Source organism: Podarcis bocagei (genome assembly GCF_964188305.1).
Source record: "Podarcis bocagei genome assembly, chromosome: 6".
Lineage (NCBI taxonomy): Eukaryota > Metazoa > Chordata > Lepidosauria > Squamata > Lacertidae > Podarcis > Podarcis bocagei.
Window position 1 is genome coordinate 12,415,741 of NC_138130.1, and position 19,983 is coordinate 12,435,723.

General features: G+C 44.3%; 1 protein-coding gene across 2 annotated transcripts in view; it reads left to right on the forward strand.

The window, feature by feature from the left end:
• Nucleotides 1-19,983, forward strand: part of ABCC4 (ATP binding cassette subfamily C member 4 (PEL blood group)) — a 160,152-nt gene that overhangs the window by 45,578 nt on the left and 94,591 nt on the right. For both annotated transcript variants that reach the window (XM_081198255.1, XM_081198254.1), the window contains exons 14-19: nt 2,398-2,494; nt 4,404-4,619; nt 8,015-8,155; nt 10,688-10,725; nt 15,052-15,152; nt 16,530-16,676. In XM_081198255.1, coding sequence (XP_081054381.1) covers nt 2,398-2,494; nt 4,404-4,619; nt 8,015-8,155; nt 10,688-10,725; nt 15,052-15,152; nt 16,530-16,676 — 740 coding nt within the window. The remainder of the gene's footprint in view (nt 1-2,397; nt 2,495-4,403; nt 4,620-8,014; nt 8,156-10,687; nt 10,726-15,051; nt 15,153-16,529; nt 16,677-19,983) is intronic.

The following is a 19,983-nucleotide window of genomic DNA, read 5'->3' on the forward strand; positions in this document are numbered from 1 at the left end:
ACTCTGGGCGGCTCCCAATCAGTGTTAAAAACGGTACAGCGTTACATATTAAAAACTTCCCTGAACAGGGCTGCCTTAAGATGTCTTCTGAATGTCAGGTAATTATTTATCTCTTTGACATCTGATGGGAGGGCGTTCCACAGGGCGGGCACCACTACCGAGAAGGCCCTCTGTCTGGTTCCCTGTAGCCTCACTTCTCGCAATGAGGGAACCACCAGAAGGCCCTCGGTGCTGGATCTCAGTGTCCGGGCTGAACGATGGGGGTGGAGACGCTCCTCCTTAAGAGACTTTCTGTCGTGTGTGTATGTGTGTGAGTTCACCTTTTGTTATGTGCATGCATGGACTGGTGGTGTGTCCTACAAAAGAATGCATCGTGGGTGAATCAGGTGAACCCTGTTTTCCGTACAGCGTGCATTTAAAAATAATGTTATCATTTCAGGTCTACCGAAGTCAAACTCTGATGACTTACTGCTGGATATAAAGCTCGCCCTCTGCTATACACTAAACTGGTGGCGCTGCTGCTTCACAAACCACAGAATGGCACTAGCGCATAGTGGAAGGACGAGTAAGTGGCTTTTTTTATACTGCAGTGGTTTCCCTTTGCAAGCTTTTCAGTTTTGCCTTTGCAATTAGATAATGTAGGGCTATGTGAAGTGTGTCCAGAATTTGTTTTTAAAAGTTGCACATAGGGCATCACACCTTTGCACGGGCTGTGCCGAAAGAGCAGTGCTGAATATTATTGCCACATTATTTAGTTTGAAAAGGCAATTGAAAGGCTTAAGGGCTACCCATGTATATTGTGCATTTTTGCAGCCTGGTAATAGTTGCAAACTGCATTTATGAAAAAGCCACTTACACGTTCCGTTCAAGTTAGCCATAAACTCTAGTTTTGTCTCCTTTTCTAATCACCAAACTTTATGTTACAAGGTCAACCAGGGCTCCTTGCTCCTGTTCGGATCATAATACTCTTTCATAGGGGAGAAGGCGACTCTCAGCCTTTCCCTTGTTCGCTAATTCTCTCCTGCCAGAGCTCTTCCCCCTTTCCTGTTTCTAATCCAGTTTCTCAGGGGTCTGACACCAGAAATAATCCTGTCTGGGAATGATTTTGAATAGGTTTCGTACTTCCCCCGCTCTTCCATTTGCATTACCTCAGCAAAGGAGAATTTGAGTATATGCGTTTGCTGAGGTAACGTGTAGTTCTGCCCTTTGCACATGCTTGAGAAATGAGAAGTTTGTTAACGGATATTTTAATATTGCAGCTTTGTTGCATTGGGCTCTAATTTACCACTGTTTGTTGTGGAGGTGCAACAGTCTATGTTGTGAGCTCAAAGCTTGCAGTCATAGGAAGGGCTGTAGCTCTGTGATATAACATCTGCTTTGCATGTAATAATAATAATAATAATAATAATAATAATAATAATAATAATAATAATAATAATAATGCTTGTATACTGCCCTTCACCCTAAGATCCCAGGGTAGTTCGCAACAGAAAAGTACAAAATGAGAATGCAAAATACACCCTAAAACAAACACAAACCAATAACCCCCGCCACTACCACAAACACTATTTAAAAAGCTGTAGAATTTTAATCAGCCAAATGCCTGGTTGAAGAGGAACGTTTTTGCCTGGAATGTAAACTTACGTAGCAAAGGAGCCAGGTGAGTCACCCTGGGGAGAGAGCATTTCACAGACGGGGAGCCACTGCAGAGAAGGCCCTTTCTCATGTTGCCACCCTCTGGACCTCTCGCGTAGGAGGCATGCGAAGAAAGACCTCAGTTGATGATTGCAGGGTTGGGGCCGGTTCATATGGGGAGAGGCAGTCTTTGAGAAACTGTGATCCTTAGTTGTTTAAGGCTTTATAGGTCAAATCCAGTACTGCTTCGTTTCCCAACATACCTCCACTCTGATGCTAAAACCATCACAATTTCAACTAACACCAAATATTGCATAGTAACATTCATTGCTTAGATTGTATTTGGAAATGATGTGTGTGTGTTGTTTCATTTTTTATTTTCATTTTCTGTAATTGCGTAATAATTGTGTGTTATAGGTTTGAATAATAATAATAATAGTAATAATAATAATAATAATAATAATAATAATGAGCCCCACTTTTCCAGTTTCCTCCTCCTCCACACACCATTATGACTCCTATGAAATTTAGTAGGATCAGCACTTCTTGAATCCAGAGACTATTTGAATTGAAGTTTTATATTCAGGTTTTTATTTTGAACATTATGGGATCCTCGCTACTAAAACACAGCAATATTTAAACTGCTCATTTTTCATCCGTAAGGACAGAACCTTTTGCTTCTCACTTTAAGGCTTAAACAACAAACACACACAAATGTTTTTAGAAAATCAGAGTTTAGTTCTCATCTCGTTTCTTTTGCAGGTGTATCTGTCAAGCTTTACATAAAAAGGTGACTATTTTAGTGACCCACCAGTTGCAGTATCTTCAGTCTGCAAACCAGATCCTAATTTTAAAGGAGGTAGGTGGAGATAAGATTATCTCTAGAAAACTGACGGTGTTTTATTGGTTTATTTAGTCTGAACAATGTTACAACAATTTATAACACAACTAAATCTGTTCCAAATGGAATAGAATAATATAACAGTGTTGGGTGGTTGTTTTTATTTCAAAGATGAAACGTTTTAAAGGGAAGAAGGAAAATAGTTTGTTCAGCCCTGGAGTGGCTTTGTAAATACAGAGGAAGCTGAAGTACCACAGCTAATTAGCATTTTAGTTTTCATTGCACTTTTAAAAGAAAATTTGAGTGGCATTTTTCAGTAAACTTAATGAGACATACAAAATAGCGAGAGCACCAGTAAGAAAATTGTTAGAAAACAGTGCAAATAATCTGATGTCTAAAGTACAAATTATAGTTTGGGGTGGTTTTTTAAAAAAATTATTGTTCTATGACTTGCACTGAATTAAAAGAAATGTGAAAAACATCAGTTGAAGGTGTTTAGCTGCAGTTCTTAAAGCCATTAATTTCGTGTTTTGAGGCAGTCCCAGCGACTTTGTTTTTACTAATTCAGCTGGTTTAAAATTAGAAAGAAGAGGAGAGTAGAATTTGCTGCATTCTAAGCACATCTCTAAAAAATCCCACTTGAAACTTAAGAGGATTAGAAGTTTTGTTAAGGGGTAGAGATTTTCAGTCTGATAATCAGTCTGCATGATGAGTACAGAAAATAAGGTGATAACTAATTTAGGTAGCAATCTTACGCAGAGTTTTCTAGGTGTAAATTTTTGGACTTGCTTCTCAGTAAACGTGCACAAGATTGTGCTGTTGAGGCTGCAGTGCTAGACACACTTTCTTAGGAGTAATCTCTGACACGAAGAAACAAGGAGGGCATTAATCCCAAATTCCTGTCTGTAAAAACTATCTTCCTATTCCCCCTTTCCCTCCTCCCCCCCCAAATAAAAATACACCACCTGTTCTTTATTCCTTGATAGCTGGTTCTCATGCCATGCAAAACCCTTGTTTGTTTTAAACCATGGTTTAATTGTGAAAGTGCCCCCCTGTGGCTTTTAATGGGGCATAAAAACCCCAGTATGGCTTTTCATGGGATATGAACCTGGAGCATGGTTTGTTAAACAAACCATAAATGGTAAGCCACAAACCTTGACAAGTCATAGTGAAGGTGTGCGGGAGACATGTTCATGATTAAGCCATAGTTTAAAATAAATGTGACATCTGAGTAGGGCTATTATTTTTCTCCAATTGTTTTTTAAAGGGATGGTGGTAAAGAGATTATCCGGCCTGCAAGGCTTGACAAGAAGGGTAGTGATTTTCTATTCTCTTCTGCTGGCTTCAGTGTAGCATTTGAGATTGCCAGTTGGCTTGTATTGCATGGCATCTGAGATTAGAGAGAGACCAGGAAATTATCTGCAGAGTGATAGGATAGAGTGCTCTTCCTGCCTTGTGACTATTACCATAGAGAATTGGTGCAGACATCACAATAAGCCATGGTTGCTTATCATGGTGGGAAGTGGTTACAGTGAACCCCAGTTGTTTGCATTCGCTGCTCTCCTCTCTCGAGCGGGGAAAAGATGGGAAGCATTTTTCTTCAGCTTTTGATTAACTACAGTTTAGCGTCACATCCAAACAGTAGTTAATCTTAACAATGGTTTGTTTAAAACAAGTCTGTTTTCAAATCCGTGGTTTGAAATTGACTTGATGTTCCAAACAAAGCATAGTTAAGATTAACCACGCATTTGTTGGGTTAGCTGACACGACAAGTTGTAGCTAATAATAATAATGAAAAGGAACTCCTTACATTAGCTGGGGAGAGTACATGAGCTCAAGGCTCACTGTGGCTCATTCCAATCGTGATAAACCATGGCTTATTTTGTTGTCCTAATTGCCTCATTATATCTGTTTTTTTTACTTCTAGGGTAAGGAGGTTGGGAAGGGCACTTACTCAGACTTCCTGAGATCTGGAATAGATTTTGCTTCCTTTTTGAAAAAACCTGAAGACGATGACCAGCTACAAGTTCCAGGAACTCCTGGCCACCGGTTATCCAGGATCCGAACCTTTTCTCAGTCTTCTATGTGGTCAGTGGAATCTTCAGTGCAGTCACAGAAAGATGGGTCTGCAGAACCTCCCTCTGTGAGTACATGAGATATACGAAACACCTGGTTTTCTTAAGTAGTTTTTTATATATATATATATCTGGTACACAGGCTGAGACCCTATCTGCCTGCGGACTGCCTCGCCAGAGTGGTGCATGCTCTAGTTATCTCCCGCTTGGACTACTGCAATGCGCTCTACGTGGGGCTACCTTTGAAGGTGACCCGGAAACTACAACTAATCCAGAACGCAGCAGCCAGACTGGTGACTGGGAGCGGCCGCCGAGACCATATAACACCGGTCTTGAAAGACCTACATTGGCTCCCAGTACGTTTCCGAGCACAATTCAAAGTGTTGGTGCTGACCTTTAAAGCCCTAAACGGCCTCGGCCCAGTATACCTGAAGGAGCGCCGCCACCCCCATCGTTCTGCCCGGACACTGAGGTCCAGCACCGAGGGCCTTCTGGCGGTTCCCTCACTGCGAGAAGCCAAGTTACAGGGAACCAGGCAGAGGGCCTTGTTGGTAGTGGCGCCCTCCCTGTGGAACGCCCTCCCACCAGATGTCAAAGAGAACAACAACTACCAGACTTTTAGAAGACATCTGAAGGCAGCCCTGTTTAGGGAAGCTTTTAATGTTTGATGTATCGCAGTATTTTAATATTCTTTTGGAAGCAGCCCAGAGTGGGGCTGCAAGCATTTTTGGGTCAAAGAACAGCATCACGTTTCATTTCACATATTGGTTTGGGAAACGCAAGTTAATTTTGCCTTGAAATGTAAACCTAACTAACTTCCTGTATCATGCGAGCTGTGAAACCAGCCAAGATGCCACAATTAAATGTCGCTTCCCATTACATGCAGCTAAAAAACATGAATACAGTCATACCTCATGTTACGTCTGCTTCATGTTATGTTCTTTCAGGTTACGTTCCGTGGCGACCTGGAAGTACCGGAAAGGGTTACTTTTGGGTTTCGCTGCTCGCACATGCGCAGAAGCGCAAAATTATGTCGTGCGCATGCGCAGAAGTGGCGAATTGCAACCCGCGCATGCACAGACGTGCCGCTACGGGATGCGCTCTTTTCTTTTTTTCTTTTTAAATAATTTTTATTAACCAGCCAATCACATCAAATTAAATCACATCACATAAATTGTGAATTACAAAGCCGAATTTTAAATTTTGTTGGGGGGACCCATTTTTCAAGATCCGAAGGGGGATTCTGATCATCTTCTTACTACTGCATTAATGTCCCAATCAGACCAAATCAGTCCAAACAAAGTTCATACTTCTATCCAGTCTTATCTTGCTGTTTCCACATCACATCTTGTTCATATATTTTCTCTTTTTTCTTTATGATCTCTTCTGATAGTCTCCTTAAGCCGATAAACACCAATAATAATAATCCTGTGTGAGTTTTTCCGTTCTTCCAATCCTCAAATCGAGATGGTTTCCATATATCATCGCCTTCATAGATAACATTGCTCTTTCCATCATTAATTACAGATCTGTCGCTCTTAAATCCCTCTGAGGAGTTTCACCCACGATATAAAAGCAGCTCTATTTCTCTGTTTCTCCTCTCAGACTTAAGTCCTCCGACAGAGCTTCCCAATATGGCGACGGCATTTTTAACTGCGTCATTTCAGAGCTCTTATACATTCCACGCTCTTCTTAAAACATGCTCTGGTTCAAAAGTTTATCTCCACACAGTCTTAAATCCACAGCTTAAGTCCTTAAAACGACATTTCTGACTTGTGAGGGGAGGGGATTCTTATTTAATCACATAAGGAAAGAAAGGAAGGTTTTTTTCCTCCTCCCCCATCAGTCATTTGCCATACCGTATCTTAGCGTATCTTCTCATGATTTATTCTTGTCTTGTTTTATCAGAGATCTCTTCTGTTAGCAGTCTTTACTCCCCCTTCTTCCTTGAAAAATGTGCAATTAGTTTCATCCAAATTGTTTCTTTTGAAGTTCTTGCAGCTAGTGGCATGAATCAGAGACGGCGTCCAGGAGTGCCGGAATCCCACAGGAGGGCTTTGTGCCTGGTGCCCCTACCCCCACAAATTCGGGGGTGGTATAGGGCACAGCAGGCAAGGGCAGTCCCCCCCACCTTCCTGGGGGGGTAGGGAGGCTAATTACTCCCATCATAGCCTCCAAATTACCTCGTGTGGGTCGGAGAGATGTTATTGTCAGCCATCTTCCAATGTGCCCCCTAGTGGCCCCCCCCACGGGTTGCGCTCTTTTCATGTTGCGAACGGGCCTCCAGAAAGGATCCTGTTCGCAACCAGAGGTACCACTGTAATGACTTCTAAACATGCTAGGGGATGAAGCCGTGACTTAAAGTTCCATTATCAACTCTTGCTTGTTTGAAAGCCATTAACTGTAGTTTCTGATTGGGAAGCTGTGGCTGACTCTGGGTTCCTGGCTTGTTTACCTGCTCACATTAAGGCAGGACTGAGATGACAGAATGCTTGTGCATAGAGTATTTCATTGTGTGAATGTGGTCAGTGTGTGTCATGCTATGGATTGTGAATGCCATGGAGTTTTGCATATTTCAGATCAAAATCTTCAATGCAAAATCTGCAATAGCTGCCCTGGACTCCTCTGGGAGGAAGACCAGGACAAAAATTTAACAAACAAGTGAAAGGAACCTGAAGCAGAACATTTTCATGGCTGCTGTAATGCATGTCCCACTTATACAGTCCTTCTTGTTATTGAGCTGTTCTCATGGAAGTGTATATTTTATAGTTAATATGCAGATGTGTCAAATGGTTAAAAGGATTAATTAACTATTTTTTGTTTCAATCTCTTGACAAACACAATACAGTGGTACCTTGGTTTACAAACTTAATCCGTTCCAGAAGTCCGTTCTTAAACCAAAGCATTCTCAAACCAAGTCATGCTTTCCCATAGCAGCGGGGGACTCAATTTACAAATGGAACACACTCAACAGGAAGTGGAACGTATTCTGCTTCCAAGGCAAAGTTCACAAACCAAAACACCTACTTCCAGGTTTGCAGCGTTCTTAATCCAAGTTGTTCATAAACTGAGCTGTTCTTAAACCAAGGTACCACTTGGTTTGCCATTTCAGAACCTGGTTTTCTAAATTTACCTCACTCACTTGAGAGAAGTGGTTTAATTTTTTATTTCTGATTTTGATTAGAAATAAGATTTTAAGTATTCAACCCTGGTAATCAATGGGGTGACCCATGTCGTAGCCAGATAGCCCTCACATGCAATATTCAGTTTTACTGCATAATATTATAGCAGTTAGGAATTTAATGACTTTTGCCTCTTTGTTGTTGTTCTTTTAGATTGCATCATTGCTCTTAGACTTATGCCCAGTTCTTTAACAAGCGCAGTTGTAGCTCTGGTGTTTTCTTAGGCTTCTCCTGTAATAGCCATTATAACAATATTTTCTTATGCATTCTCTGCCCTGCAGATGAAACCTGTTCTAACCGCCTTGCCTGAGGAAAGCCGTTCAGAAGGGAAAATCGGCTTTAGCATTTATAAGAAGTATTTTGCTGCTGGGACAAATTATTTTGTAATTTTTATTCTTTTGCTCCTCAACGTTTTGGCACAGGTACGGTATTTGGCATCGGTGAAAGCGTTATGGATGATGTGCGCTTATAGCATTTCGGCATATGTGACTTCCTACTGTGTGTGAAAAATATTTATATTGTTGGCAAGAAATAGCCGAACTCTTTTCAAACATATCAGAGGGTTTCCCCTTTGAATTAAATGGGATTGCAAGCCGGCTAGAGGCCTGTTTAGTTCCATTAACTTCAATGGATTTAATTCAACAAAAATTTATAGACTTATTCACTTGCATCCTGTCAGAGGCAATTCATTCAGCGGTAGTGCTCTGACTCGCCCCACCTCAGATTTGTGTATGTGTATATCCTACACAATACCACCAGTCTGTATTGAGCAGGGTTATACCATGCAGACTTCTTTACATCCTATTGCAAGCAACATGTTTGACTTCCAAATAGTTTTTGCCTGTGGTGGCAAGAACACCAATAGGCCTCCCTTTTCCTTCTTAGAGTGCACATTGCTAAGCATAGGTGCCATCTGGGGGAATTTTCAAGAAGGGGGTTGCCCCCCAACCCGCAGCAGCCGTGCACACACACCATGCAACATGCTCACCTTAAGCGCACAGCCCACATGACATGCACGCATCACAAGCGCATGCCCCGTGGCACATGTGTACAGTGGTGCCTCGCAAGACGAAAAGAATCCGTTCTGTGATTCTCTTCGTCTAGTGGTTTTTTCGTCTTGTGAAGCAAGCCCATTGACGGATTAGCGGATTAGCGCTATTAGCGGCTTTTAGCGGCTTATCAGCTTATCGGATCAGCTGATAAGCGGCTTAGCGGCTTAGAAAAAGGGGGGGGAGGGAAAAAAACCCCGCAGGAACTCGCAAGACATTTTCGTCTTGCGAAGCAAGCCCATAGGAGATTCGTTTTGCGAAGCACCTCCAAAACGGAAAACTCTTTCGTCTAGCGAGTTTTCCGTCTTGCGAGGCATTCATCTTGCGGGGCACCACTGTAATGCGTCAGCACATTGGGTGACGTGCACATGACGTTCGTGCATCAAGCGGTGTGCCGATGTCACTTGTGTCTGTTGCGTGGTGCCGGCCCCTTCAATCGCAGGGGCAAGGTGGTGCACTTGTTGCTAAATAAGGTTTGTGCAGCAAGATCAAGTACCGTATTTTTCGCTCTATAAGACTAAAAAGTAAAGACTAAAAAGTAAGGGGAAATGTGTGTGTGTCTTATGGAGCAAATGCAGGTGGGAGGCTCTGCTCAGCGCTCCCTTTAAAGAGCCGTGTGGAGCGTGTGTGCGGCTCTTGGGGGGAGCCTTAGCTGCACGCAGCCTCTCTCGGGCAGGGGATGAAGGCTCCCCTTGCCCGGGAGAGGCTGCGTGCAGCTAAGCAAGAAGCCAGGACAGCCAGCAGGATCGCAGCACAGTGATCCCGCTTGCTGTCCTGGCTTCTGGGATTCAGAATCCCCCCCCCCTTGTTTTCCTCTTCCAAAAACTAGGTGCGTCTTATGGTCTGGTGCGTCTTATAGAGCGAAAAATACGGTAACAATCTGTGGGTGATTTTAGACAAAGCTCTAAGATATAGCTTCTATATATGCTGGTAAAGAGGAATCGTACTCATTCACCACACTGGGTTACGAGTCTGGTTTGGAGTGTGATATACTTGCATCCATTGAAAATAGAACAATACATTTGTTAGCTTATTGAATTTTCAGAATCTGCTGTACAATTTGGACCTACCTGCACCCACCCACCCACCCACCCACCCACCCACATTATGGCCAACGTACAAATATCTGGTGGTCCAGGAATGAGACAGTCATCCTTGATAAGTGGGTGTGATTCAGGTGTCCAGCTGTACAATTACAGGCTCTCTGAGAAGCTCTCTTGCGGCCAGGCCACTAATAGAACTCTGTTCTACAATTACCCAATTCCCTGAACAATACTTGAGGAGATCTAGTTTTCTTGTATTTTGGGGGGCGCATTTTCTAGCATAAAACATGCTTGGTACTAAAAAGCCTCCGCCCCCCGATATGGCTTGCAGCAGTTGAAATATCATTGCTATTAAAACTGGAAATACTTTTTTTAAAAAACAAAAAAACCACAAATAAAGTAGAAAATACACTGTTTAATTCTGTTTATTTTTTAAATATAATTTTTATTAAATTATCTGTTTTACAATTTCAGATAAACATTTTACACCCTTAAAATATCAATGGCTTCCCTTCTTCTCTTTCCATGGTTCATTTTGCATATCTTATATCCCTGCATATTTTGCAAAAACTATACCAATCTGTATAGTTTTCCATTCTTATATCCATCAAAAATGATTTCCACTGTTGATTTTACCTTAATGCTGCCAGCCTTTTCAGCTGTACACAGTTATTTCCCATATATTCAATAAAAGTTTTCCAATCTTCTTTAAACGTGTGTTCTTCTGGTTCTCTGATTCTATACGTTAAGTCTGCAAGTTGTGCAAACTCTATCAAATTAAGTTGCCAATCTTCTTTAGTTGGGACCCCGCTCATTTTCCATTTTGGGGCTAATTCTGTTTGTTTCATTCTGTTTGTTCAAGGTTGCCTATGTGCTGCAGGACTGGTGGCTTTCTCATTGGTGAGTTGTTATTTCTTCTAAAATCTTTTAGAGCTCAATCCTAAGTAGGGAAGGTTGGAGAGTCGCTCCATTTCCATGGTTGCACTGGCCAGGGTGGGAGCTGGGGGAGCACACCTGCCTTTCTCCCCCTCGCAGTTATCTCCCCCCTTCAATTCTCTCCCACTCCCCACTCCAGGTTCCGGTAGGGGGGGCGGGGAATTTTCCCACCAGTTTCAGGCTTGAGTGGGTAGGGGGCTGACCCTGGTGCCTTTCCATCAAAATGAAGGGGCGTTGGATTCCCTAGAATGCCATATTTTCAGAGACTACGTTTCCCAGTACGTTTCCGAGCACAATTCAAAGTGTTGGTGCTGACCTTTAAAGCCCTAAACGGCCTCGGCCGAGTATACCTGAAGGAGCGTCTCCACCCCCATCGTTCTGCCCGGACGCTGAGGTCCAGCGCCGAGGGCCTTCTGGCGGTTCCCTCCCTGTGAGAAGTGAGGCTGCAGGGAACCAGGCAGAGGGCCTTCTCGGTAGTGGCGCCCGCCCTGTGGAACGCCCTTCCAGCAGATGTCAAAGCGATAAACAACTACCTGACATTCAGAAGACATCTTAAGGCAGCCCTGTTCAGGGAAGTTTTTAACGTGTGATATTTTATTGTATTTTTGGTTTCTATGGAAGCCGCCCAGAGTGGCTGGGGAGGCCCAGCCAGATGGGCGGGGTATAAATAATAAATTATTATTATTATTATTATAGAATCATAGAATCATAGAATCATAGAGTTGGAAGAGACCACAAGGGCCATCGAGTCCAACCCCCTGCCAAGCAGGAAACACCATCAGAGCACTCCTGACATATGGTTGTCAAGCCTCTGCTTAAAGACCTCCAAAGAAGGAGACTCCACCACACTCCTTGGCAGCAAATTCCACTGTCGAACAGCTCTTACTGTCAGGAAGTTCTTCCTAATGTTTAGGTGGAATCTTCTTTCTTGTAGTTTGGATCCATTGCTCCGTGTCCGCTTCTCTGGAGCAGCAGAAAACAACCTTTCTCCCTCCTCTATGTGACATCCTTTTATATATTTGAACATGGCTATCATATCACCCCTTAACCTCCTCTTCTCCAGGCTAAACATGCCCAGCTCCCTTAGCCGTTCCTCATAAGGCATCGTTTCCAGGCCTTTGACCATTTTGGTTGCCCTCCTCTGGACACGTTCCAGTTTGTCAGTGTCCTTCTTGAACTGTGGTGCCCAGAACTGGACACAGTACTCCAGGTGAGGTCTGACCAGAGCAGAATACAGTGGCACTATTACTTCCCTTGATCTAGATGCTATACTCCTATTGATGCAGCCCAGAATTGCATTGGCTTTTTTAGCTGCCGCGTCACACTGTTGGCTCATGTCAAGTTTGACAATTATTATTATTATTATTATTATTATTATTATTATTATTACTACTACCACCAGCTATGCTGGTGGGAATACAGTAATCTGTAGATCTGTCTGATTATCTGGATCGATTTCAATTGGGGTTTAGGCCTGGTTTTGGCACAGAAACTGCTTTGGCTGCCCTGTATGATGACCGATTCTGGTCCAACTGGCTGCAAATTAGTTTCTGGGCCCAATTCAAGGTGCTGGTTTTGACCTATGAAGCCTTAAACGGCTCAGGACCGCAACACCTCAAGGACCCTCTCTTTCCATATGAACCTACCTGGACCCTGAGGAGTAAATGGTTTTTTTTTGGGGGGGGGGCTATTGGGTTGTTTTTATTACATATTTTGTGGTTTGATGTCTTGATTTTATTCTGTGAACCGCCCTGAGACCCCCGGGTGTAGGGCGGTATATAAATTCAAATGCCGTATTTTTCCGTGTATAAGACACTCCCATGTATAAGACGTCCCCTATTTTTGAGGACTTCAAATTAAGAAAACACCCCTCAGCACTACCTGTGTATAGGACGAGTCCCAATTTTAAACCTAATTTTTGGTTTAAAAAACCCTAGTTTTATACACAGAAAAATACGGTAATAATAATAATAATAATAATAATAATAATAATAATAATAATAATAGTGATAATAATAATATCATCAATATCCATGTGGGCCTTTCCAAGTGCTTAGTGGGGTTCTATGGTGACACTCTGTTGGGGCAGAGTACCCATTCAACACACCAGCGGAATGTGCCAATGGAACACAAAAACACCAGACAGTTCTAGGTAGGGTCAGTCCCTTGACTGACAGCATAATGCAGTCCCACAGTCCTACAGTTGTAATATACCGTGTGTTCTGCTCAGTCTTGCTTTGCTGGAACCTGGCATTTTGCCCAAATCCTCCCCAAGTACAAGGACAGGCAGCCATTTCCATGTTTTATCTAGGTGCACCAGACTCCAGCGTATGCCTTCTTCTCCCGGCAACCCACAAAGTTCATTAGATGCTGTGTGTTTTGCTTTCTGCTGCTCTGGAGTGCAAGAGCCGGGGGTCTGCGGCTCTGTGCTACAGATTGTGTCTGCTTTGAGACCAGAGTCCTAGGTTCATTTTTGCATTGAAAGTTGGAGCACCTGTCATTGGGCACAATGAATGAATGGCCTGATGGAGAAAAGTGGTTTTATGCTTTTGTATGCCTCTTCCCTTCCAATCCTTGACTGCACGTACTGTTGCATGGGAACAAGATATTGCCCCACTGGCAAAGATCCTTGTTAGATATGCTTAACAAATTTATTTATTTATAAATTAGCGTATACTACTGTATCATAAAAAATATTGAAGCTGTTTACAGCAGTACCTCTAATGAAAATCTGTAAAATTTTATAGAACTGTAGAATCAAGTACTTACTGCATATTTCTACAGATCTTAAGGTTTTACTTACGTATGAAAAGAGAAGCTTTTGAAGACTTCCTTTAAAACAACCTGAAGATGTGTGGATTTAGTGTATTTCTGAATACCGTATTTTTCGCACTATAGGACGCACTTTTTCCCCTCCAAAAATGAAGGGGAAATGTGTGTGCGTCCTATGGTGCGAATGCAGGCTTTTGCTGAAGCCTGGAGAGCGAGAGGGGTCCGTGCGCACCGACCCCTCTCGCTCTCCAGGCTTCAGGAAGCTATCCCAAGTCTTGCAAGCCCGGCGGGATGTCCCGCGGGTTCGCAAGGCTTGCGGGCAGCAGCCTGCACCCAAAAGCTGGGGACAGCGGGGAGGCGCAGAGCCGCCACCCCGCTATTCCCCAACCTGATCTGGAGGCTGGCGGGGGGAGAAGCAAGCCTGCTTCTCCCCCCCCCCCGCCAGCCCCACAAGCTCGGGGGATAGGGGGATGGCGAAGCGCCGCCATCCCGCTATTCCCCGACCTGATCTGGAGGCTGGGGGTGGGAGAAGCAAGCCTGCTTCTCCCCCCCACCATCCCCACAACCTCCAGATCAGGTCGGGGAATAGCGGGATGGCAGCGCTCCGCCATCCCGCTATTCCACGACCTGATCTGGAGGCTGGGGGTGGGAGAAGCAAGCCTGCTTCTCCCCCCCACCATCCCCACAACCTCCAGATCAGGTCGCGGAATAGCGGGATGGCAGGCTTCAGGAGAGCCCCACCGCCAGCCCCACAAGCTCGGGGGACAGCGGGAGAGGCGCAGCGCGCCCTTCCCGCTGTCCCCCGACTTGGTTAGAAGGCTGGGGGGGGGAGCCTGCTCCTCCCCGTCGCCAGCCCCGCAAACTCGGGAGACAGCGGGAGAGGCGCAGCGCACCATTCCCGCTGTCCCCCGACTTGGTTAGAAGGCTGGCGGGGGGAGAAGCCTGCTCCTCCCCGTCGCCAGCCCCGCAAACTCGGGAGACAGCGGCAGGGGCGCAGCGCGCCCTTCCCGCTGTCCCCCGACTTGGTTAGAAGGCTGGCCCAGCCCCGCAAACTCGGGGGACAGCGGGAGAGGCGCAGCGCGCCATCCCGCTATCTCCCGACATGGTTTGGAGGCTGGCGGAAGGCTTCCTCCTCCCCCAGCCCCACAAGCTCCCAGAGCGATGCCAAAGCTGCGCGCAGCTTCGGCATGGCTATGGGTCCCGTTCTGGGGGAGGGGGAAGCTCGGGCTTCCCCGCCCCAGCCCCGCGCCTGGCGGGGGGGGGGATAATTTTTTTTTGCCTTTATTTCCCCCCCCCCCAAATCTAGGTGCGTCCTATGGACCGGTGCATCCAATAGTCCGAAAAATACGGTACCTGATGCTAGGGATTAAGGTTTAAGTGAGTGGGTAGGAAGTCCTGTTGCCTTCAGGTCTTCAGTAAGCTTTCCAGAAGCTCGATAGATCCACAATTCAATCCTTCTGTTATGTACTTAAACACATTTAAATTATTTTCTTTCCACTCCTTTTGATGATTATACAGGGCTAATGAACAAGTAAAGCTGAATGTTACTATGGAGGGGAGCACTGAAAACAATGTGACGAAAACTCTTGACCTTGGCTGGTATTTAGGAATGTACGGAGGTAAAAAAACCCCTTTAAAAACCATTATTGTTATGTTTTGCAACATGGTGTCTTAAGTAGCAACAGGCCCCAAACATTCCCCCCCAGTGATTTAGTTTTGTCATTACAGATTAGCAAGATGGTACCTTGTTTTCTGATTAAAATAATTGACTCTAACTTTAAAAAAAATAAAACATTCGTAGAAAGGAGAGGTTTAATTTGTTTTCTGGATTTTGGAAGGCAAATCAGAAATTGAGTATTCAAAAAGTCATTCACCGTAAACATGTGGCTATTGTCTCCCCAAATAGATTGTCCTAGCTAAATCTTCAGCGCTAATAAGGATGGGCAGAAGGATTAGAGATTGATCCTCGTTTTACTGCGCTCAGTTTCAATTTTGTTTTTTATTATAAAAAGATCAGCCTTTAAAAACAACAACAGCAGCAACATGGATATATTTTGATCTCAAGTGCTAGAGCAAATTAACAAACTGCGAGGCGAAAAGCAGAAAGTGGCCTGCACGGAATATCAAGCTTTAGCATGCAGCTCAAGAGCTGGTGCAATGGATTAGGAGAGCAAACGTGGAAAAATAGGTTGTGCTCAAAACCGGCTGTAGCAGACAGGAGGTACCTGAGCTCTGAAACCATGGTTAAGAGATGAGGAGTAGACCGCAGGACCTTGCATTTCCCTGCCACAGCCTCCCTTCTTGGATTCAAATTCTCCCTTTCTTCTGCCAGCCTTATCTGTGATAATCAGGACAAATTTTAAAGCAAATCACAGTACAGCCGTACCTTGGAAGTCGAACGGAATCCGTTCCGGTAGTCTGTTCGACTTCCAAAATGTTCGGAAACCAAAGCGCGGCTTCTAATTGGCTGCAGGAAGTTCCTGCAGCCAATCAGAAGCCCCAGAAGCCCTGTCGGACGTTCGAATTCCAAAGAATATTCACACACCGGAACACTCACTTCCGGTTTTGTGGCATTTGGGATTCAAATCATCCGAGTTCGGGATCCAAGGTACGACACTAGTAAAATCCTCCTATTTAGTATTCATGTGGGTTTGTAAGTTACAAATTAAATTATCTGCATCTGTGGTTTTCAAACTTTCATGCTTCTGGGGACCTTTTCCACTTGTCTGCCAAGGAACCCCTGTACATTGTAGAAAATGTGAGGACATATTCTGATCTAGGGTAAACCATCACATGGAGTGTTGGACTAGTTTTTGGGACCACGTTGTTGGGGGGGGGGTCATATCAGTATCCCATGCGAATTGAAGGCCAAGTCAAATGTGATGAAGGTGCACAAATGCACCTCTCTTTTTATTACTTTTTTGGCAAGGGGGAATGACTCACCTCCTCTAGGATCCTGAGTAGTCTACAGTTCATGATGCTTCATTCATTTACAGGTTTAACTGTGGCTGCCATAGTCTTCAGCATATTGAGGAGTCTCCTTATGTTCCAAGTTTTGGTTAATGCTGCTCAGACCTTGCACAACAAAATGTTTCAGTCCATTTTGAGAGCTCCAGTGCTATTTTTTGACGTGAACCCTATTGGTAAGTTGCAACCCACCATAAAATGATTAAAAAAAACTATAGCCTTCTATTCGTATGGCTTTTTAGTTGTTAATAAGTGTTCAGGCAGAATATTTTGCCTGTTCAACGGGGCTAGCCTGTTCAACGGGGCTAGTTTGTGATTCCTGAAAAATTGTGCACTGTTAATTCACTGGTGGTATTGAACTTGCACATCTAGACAAAACCTGGTAAGTTTTTGTTGCACCTGTTGTGCTAACGATTATCTAGTTGCTTTTACAGGAATCTGAATATTTGTAGACATGACTAGCATGCTGGTTCTTGTCACGAGCTGCGGAAAGATAGCGCTTGGTTCAACCTAACTTGAAAAACAATATCCTGAGTATATTGTTACCTGAAGATTGTATTTTTTGCAGAGCACTGAAATTGTTTTTCTGAAGGACCTGTAATAATTTAATAAATAAAATAAGTATTTTGCGTATCTTTACAGCTTGCTTTGAGAAACTGAGGGTGAATCCTATGCAGGAGTGGCTTGGGGGCGGCGGCTGAGGGCTGTGTTGCCAGCAGAGGTCAAGACAAAAGCCATACATGACATTCACGTAGCCCCAACATGCCTTACTTCACTATGTTTGTTGACTGTGGTGGCTTGTCCTCAACATACACACATACATGTGTGTGTGTGTGTGTGTGTGTGTGTGTGTATACAGTGGTACCTTGAGTTACAAACACCTCAGGTTACAAACACTTCAGGTTACAAACTCCACTAACCTGGAAGAGTTACCTCAAGTTGAGAACTTTGCCCCAGGATGAGAACGGAAATCGTGTGCCGGTGGCGCAGTGGCAGCAAGAGGCCCCATTAGCGAAAGCACGACTCAGGTTAAGAACAGTTTCAGGTTAAGAACGGACCTCCGGAATGAATTAAGTTCGTAACTAGAGATACCACTGTATATGTGTGTGTATATCTATCTATCTATCTATCTTTAGAACAACATCCTGTCTCCAACCTCATTTGTTTGTGGTGACTTATAGAGGTTCCTCCTTCTCTGGGTTTGGCTTTTGTCCGTTTCCACTACAGAACTGTAAATTCTGGAGTGTTCAGTAGCAATTGCCAGAGAATGGGCATTATCAGAAGGGGCGCTCTGGTTGCAAAAAATGCCTGAATGCCAGCAAAGTTTGCCAAATGTTCTAGGAACTGGCAAGGTAAACCAAACAAGGAGCCCCGAAGATAGTAAGAGCTCATGAAGGTGGAAGTAGCAAGGGCCACACTAACCACTTCTGACAGGGGTAGCTCTAACAGAACAACTGTTGGATTTTTGTATGCTAGACCTTTGTAGACCTCCCAGTGTGACTTGAGCTTATATATATATGCCACCATACATTATTTATTGGGGTGTGGTCTTGGGGTTCACTATTCATTCAATATAAGTAAAGGTAAAGGACTCCTGGATGGTTAAGTCCAGTCAAAGGCGACTATGGGGTTGCGGTGCTCATCTCGCTTTCAGGCCGAGGGAGCCGGCATTTGTCCACAGACAGCTTTCCGGATCGTGTGGCCAGCAAGAGTAAACCGCTTCTGGCACAGCGAGACACCGTGACTGAAACCAGAGCGCACGGAAACGGCATTTACCTTCCTGCCGCAGCTGTACCTATTTATGTACTTGCACTGGCATGCTTTCAAACTTCTAGGTTGACACAAGCTGGGACAGAGCAACAGGAGCTCACCCTGTTGCGGGCATTCAAATTGCCTACCTGATCGGCAAGCCCAAGAGGTTAATGGTTTAGACCACAGTGCCACCCGCATCCCTACCATACACTATAGGGTAGCAAGCCATGGTTACATTTCAAACTATCAATGCATGTTACTGACATCTCTGCAAACCATTGGCAACATTCCCACACTGTTGCTAGTTGGTCCCGTTCAGGAATTTTCTACATTGGTGCAGGTATGGTCATTGGGACAGACGTTTTGTGTGACCATCCTCTCATCTGCACAGTTGAGTAAATAATGTCTCTTGATTTCTTTAGCTTTCTGTTTGCCTAGCACAAGAGGGCAGCATGGTCTATTTTATCCTGTTCCAGCTCTGCAATTAATTCCTTGGGGAGAAAACGGCAAAGGTTTCTCTTGACTATTTACGGCGACTGGAAGTAGTAATTCTTCAGGTTATATGTTGAGCTACTGAGAATATGGTTTTGTGACATTTATCATGAGCGAGTAAAGTGTTCTTTTGGCATATTCGTTGCCTGAGCTTCCTGCCCGCCTAGACGGTTGTGCTAGGCCACACTGTGTTTTTTGGTTATTACCCAGAGAAGGTAGAAAAAAAAGGGGGGGTGACTCCTGAGCGCTTTGGGAGTAAATCCCAGTGAACATGGTAGGACTTCTTTTTAAGAAAACATAAAATCAGACTGTTTAACACATATTTGTATTTCTCTTTGGATTGGCTTGAGAATAGAAACTGTGGCTCTGGGGTTGTCCTGTCTACAGAGTCTGGATTTGTGCTATTTTCGCTATAGTTTCTACACCAGATGCTGGCCAGGGCATGGTTCCACTGACATCTAATAGCCTACTTAGCGTACTGTGCGCTGCTATCTCTGAAGCCAGAAAAGAGAAGCACAGAAATCTGTGTGCAGTTGTAGCTGTGAGTGTGTTTGTGTGCATGCAGGAAAGCTGTATCTAGTTACCATCCTGGCTGTCGGAGGACTTGGGATAAGTAGTAAATAAACATTAAGTGTGCATAGCTCAGGTAGGATGTCTGAGGTTTGACCCGCATGGCTTTGAACAGAACGTTCTCTGGTCATAGAACTGTTAGATAATTGGTCTAAGGTAGCAATGGGGAACCTGGGACCCTCCAAATGTTGGACTACAACTCCCATTGTTCCTGACCATTGGCCACGTGGCTGGGGCCGATGGGATATGGAGTCCAGCAACAAGTTCCCGCCTCGGGGATAAGGCAACTTCATAGGTTTACCCAACACTCCCAGGGGAGAGAAGAGTACGCACTGAGCTTTGACATATTGAATTATTGCTGCTAAAATTGTGGTTGATCTAATTTGACAAAAGGCTGCTGCTGGATGTATTTATTTGTCTAATCCGTCGGGGAATATTCCTGGCAAGCCTCAGCGCAGTGAATTCAGTGTCGGAGAACTTCCCCAACGAATAGTGCCAGCAATGTCTCAAAAGTGATGGTATGTAAAAACAGGGAAAACCTCAGAGGGTGGTTCTCTCAGCGCCGCCACCTATGCACTGAATGACTGCGGCATTTCAGCATGTTGAAAATTAGTACGGTGATAGTGGGGTTGTATTAAATTACAATTCTATCAGCTGAATGGTGAGGCT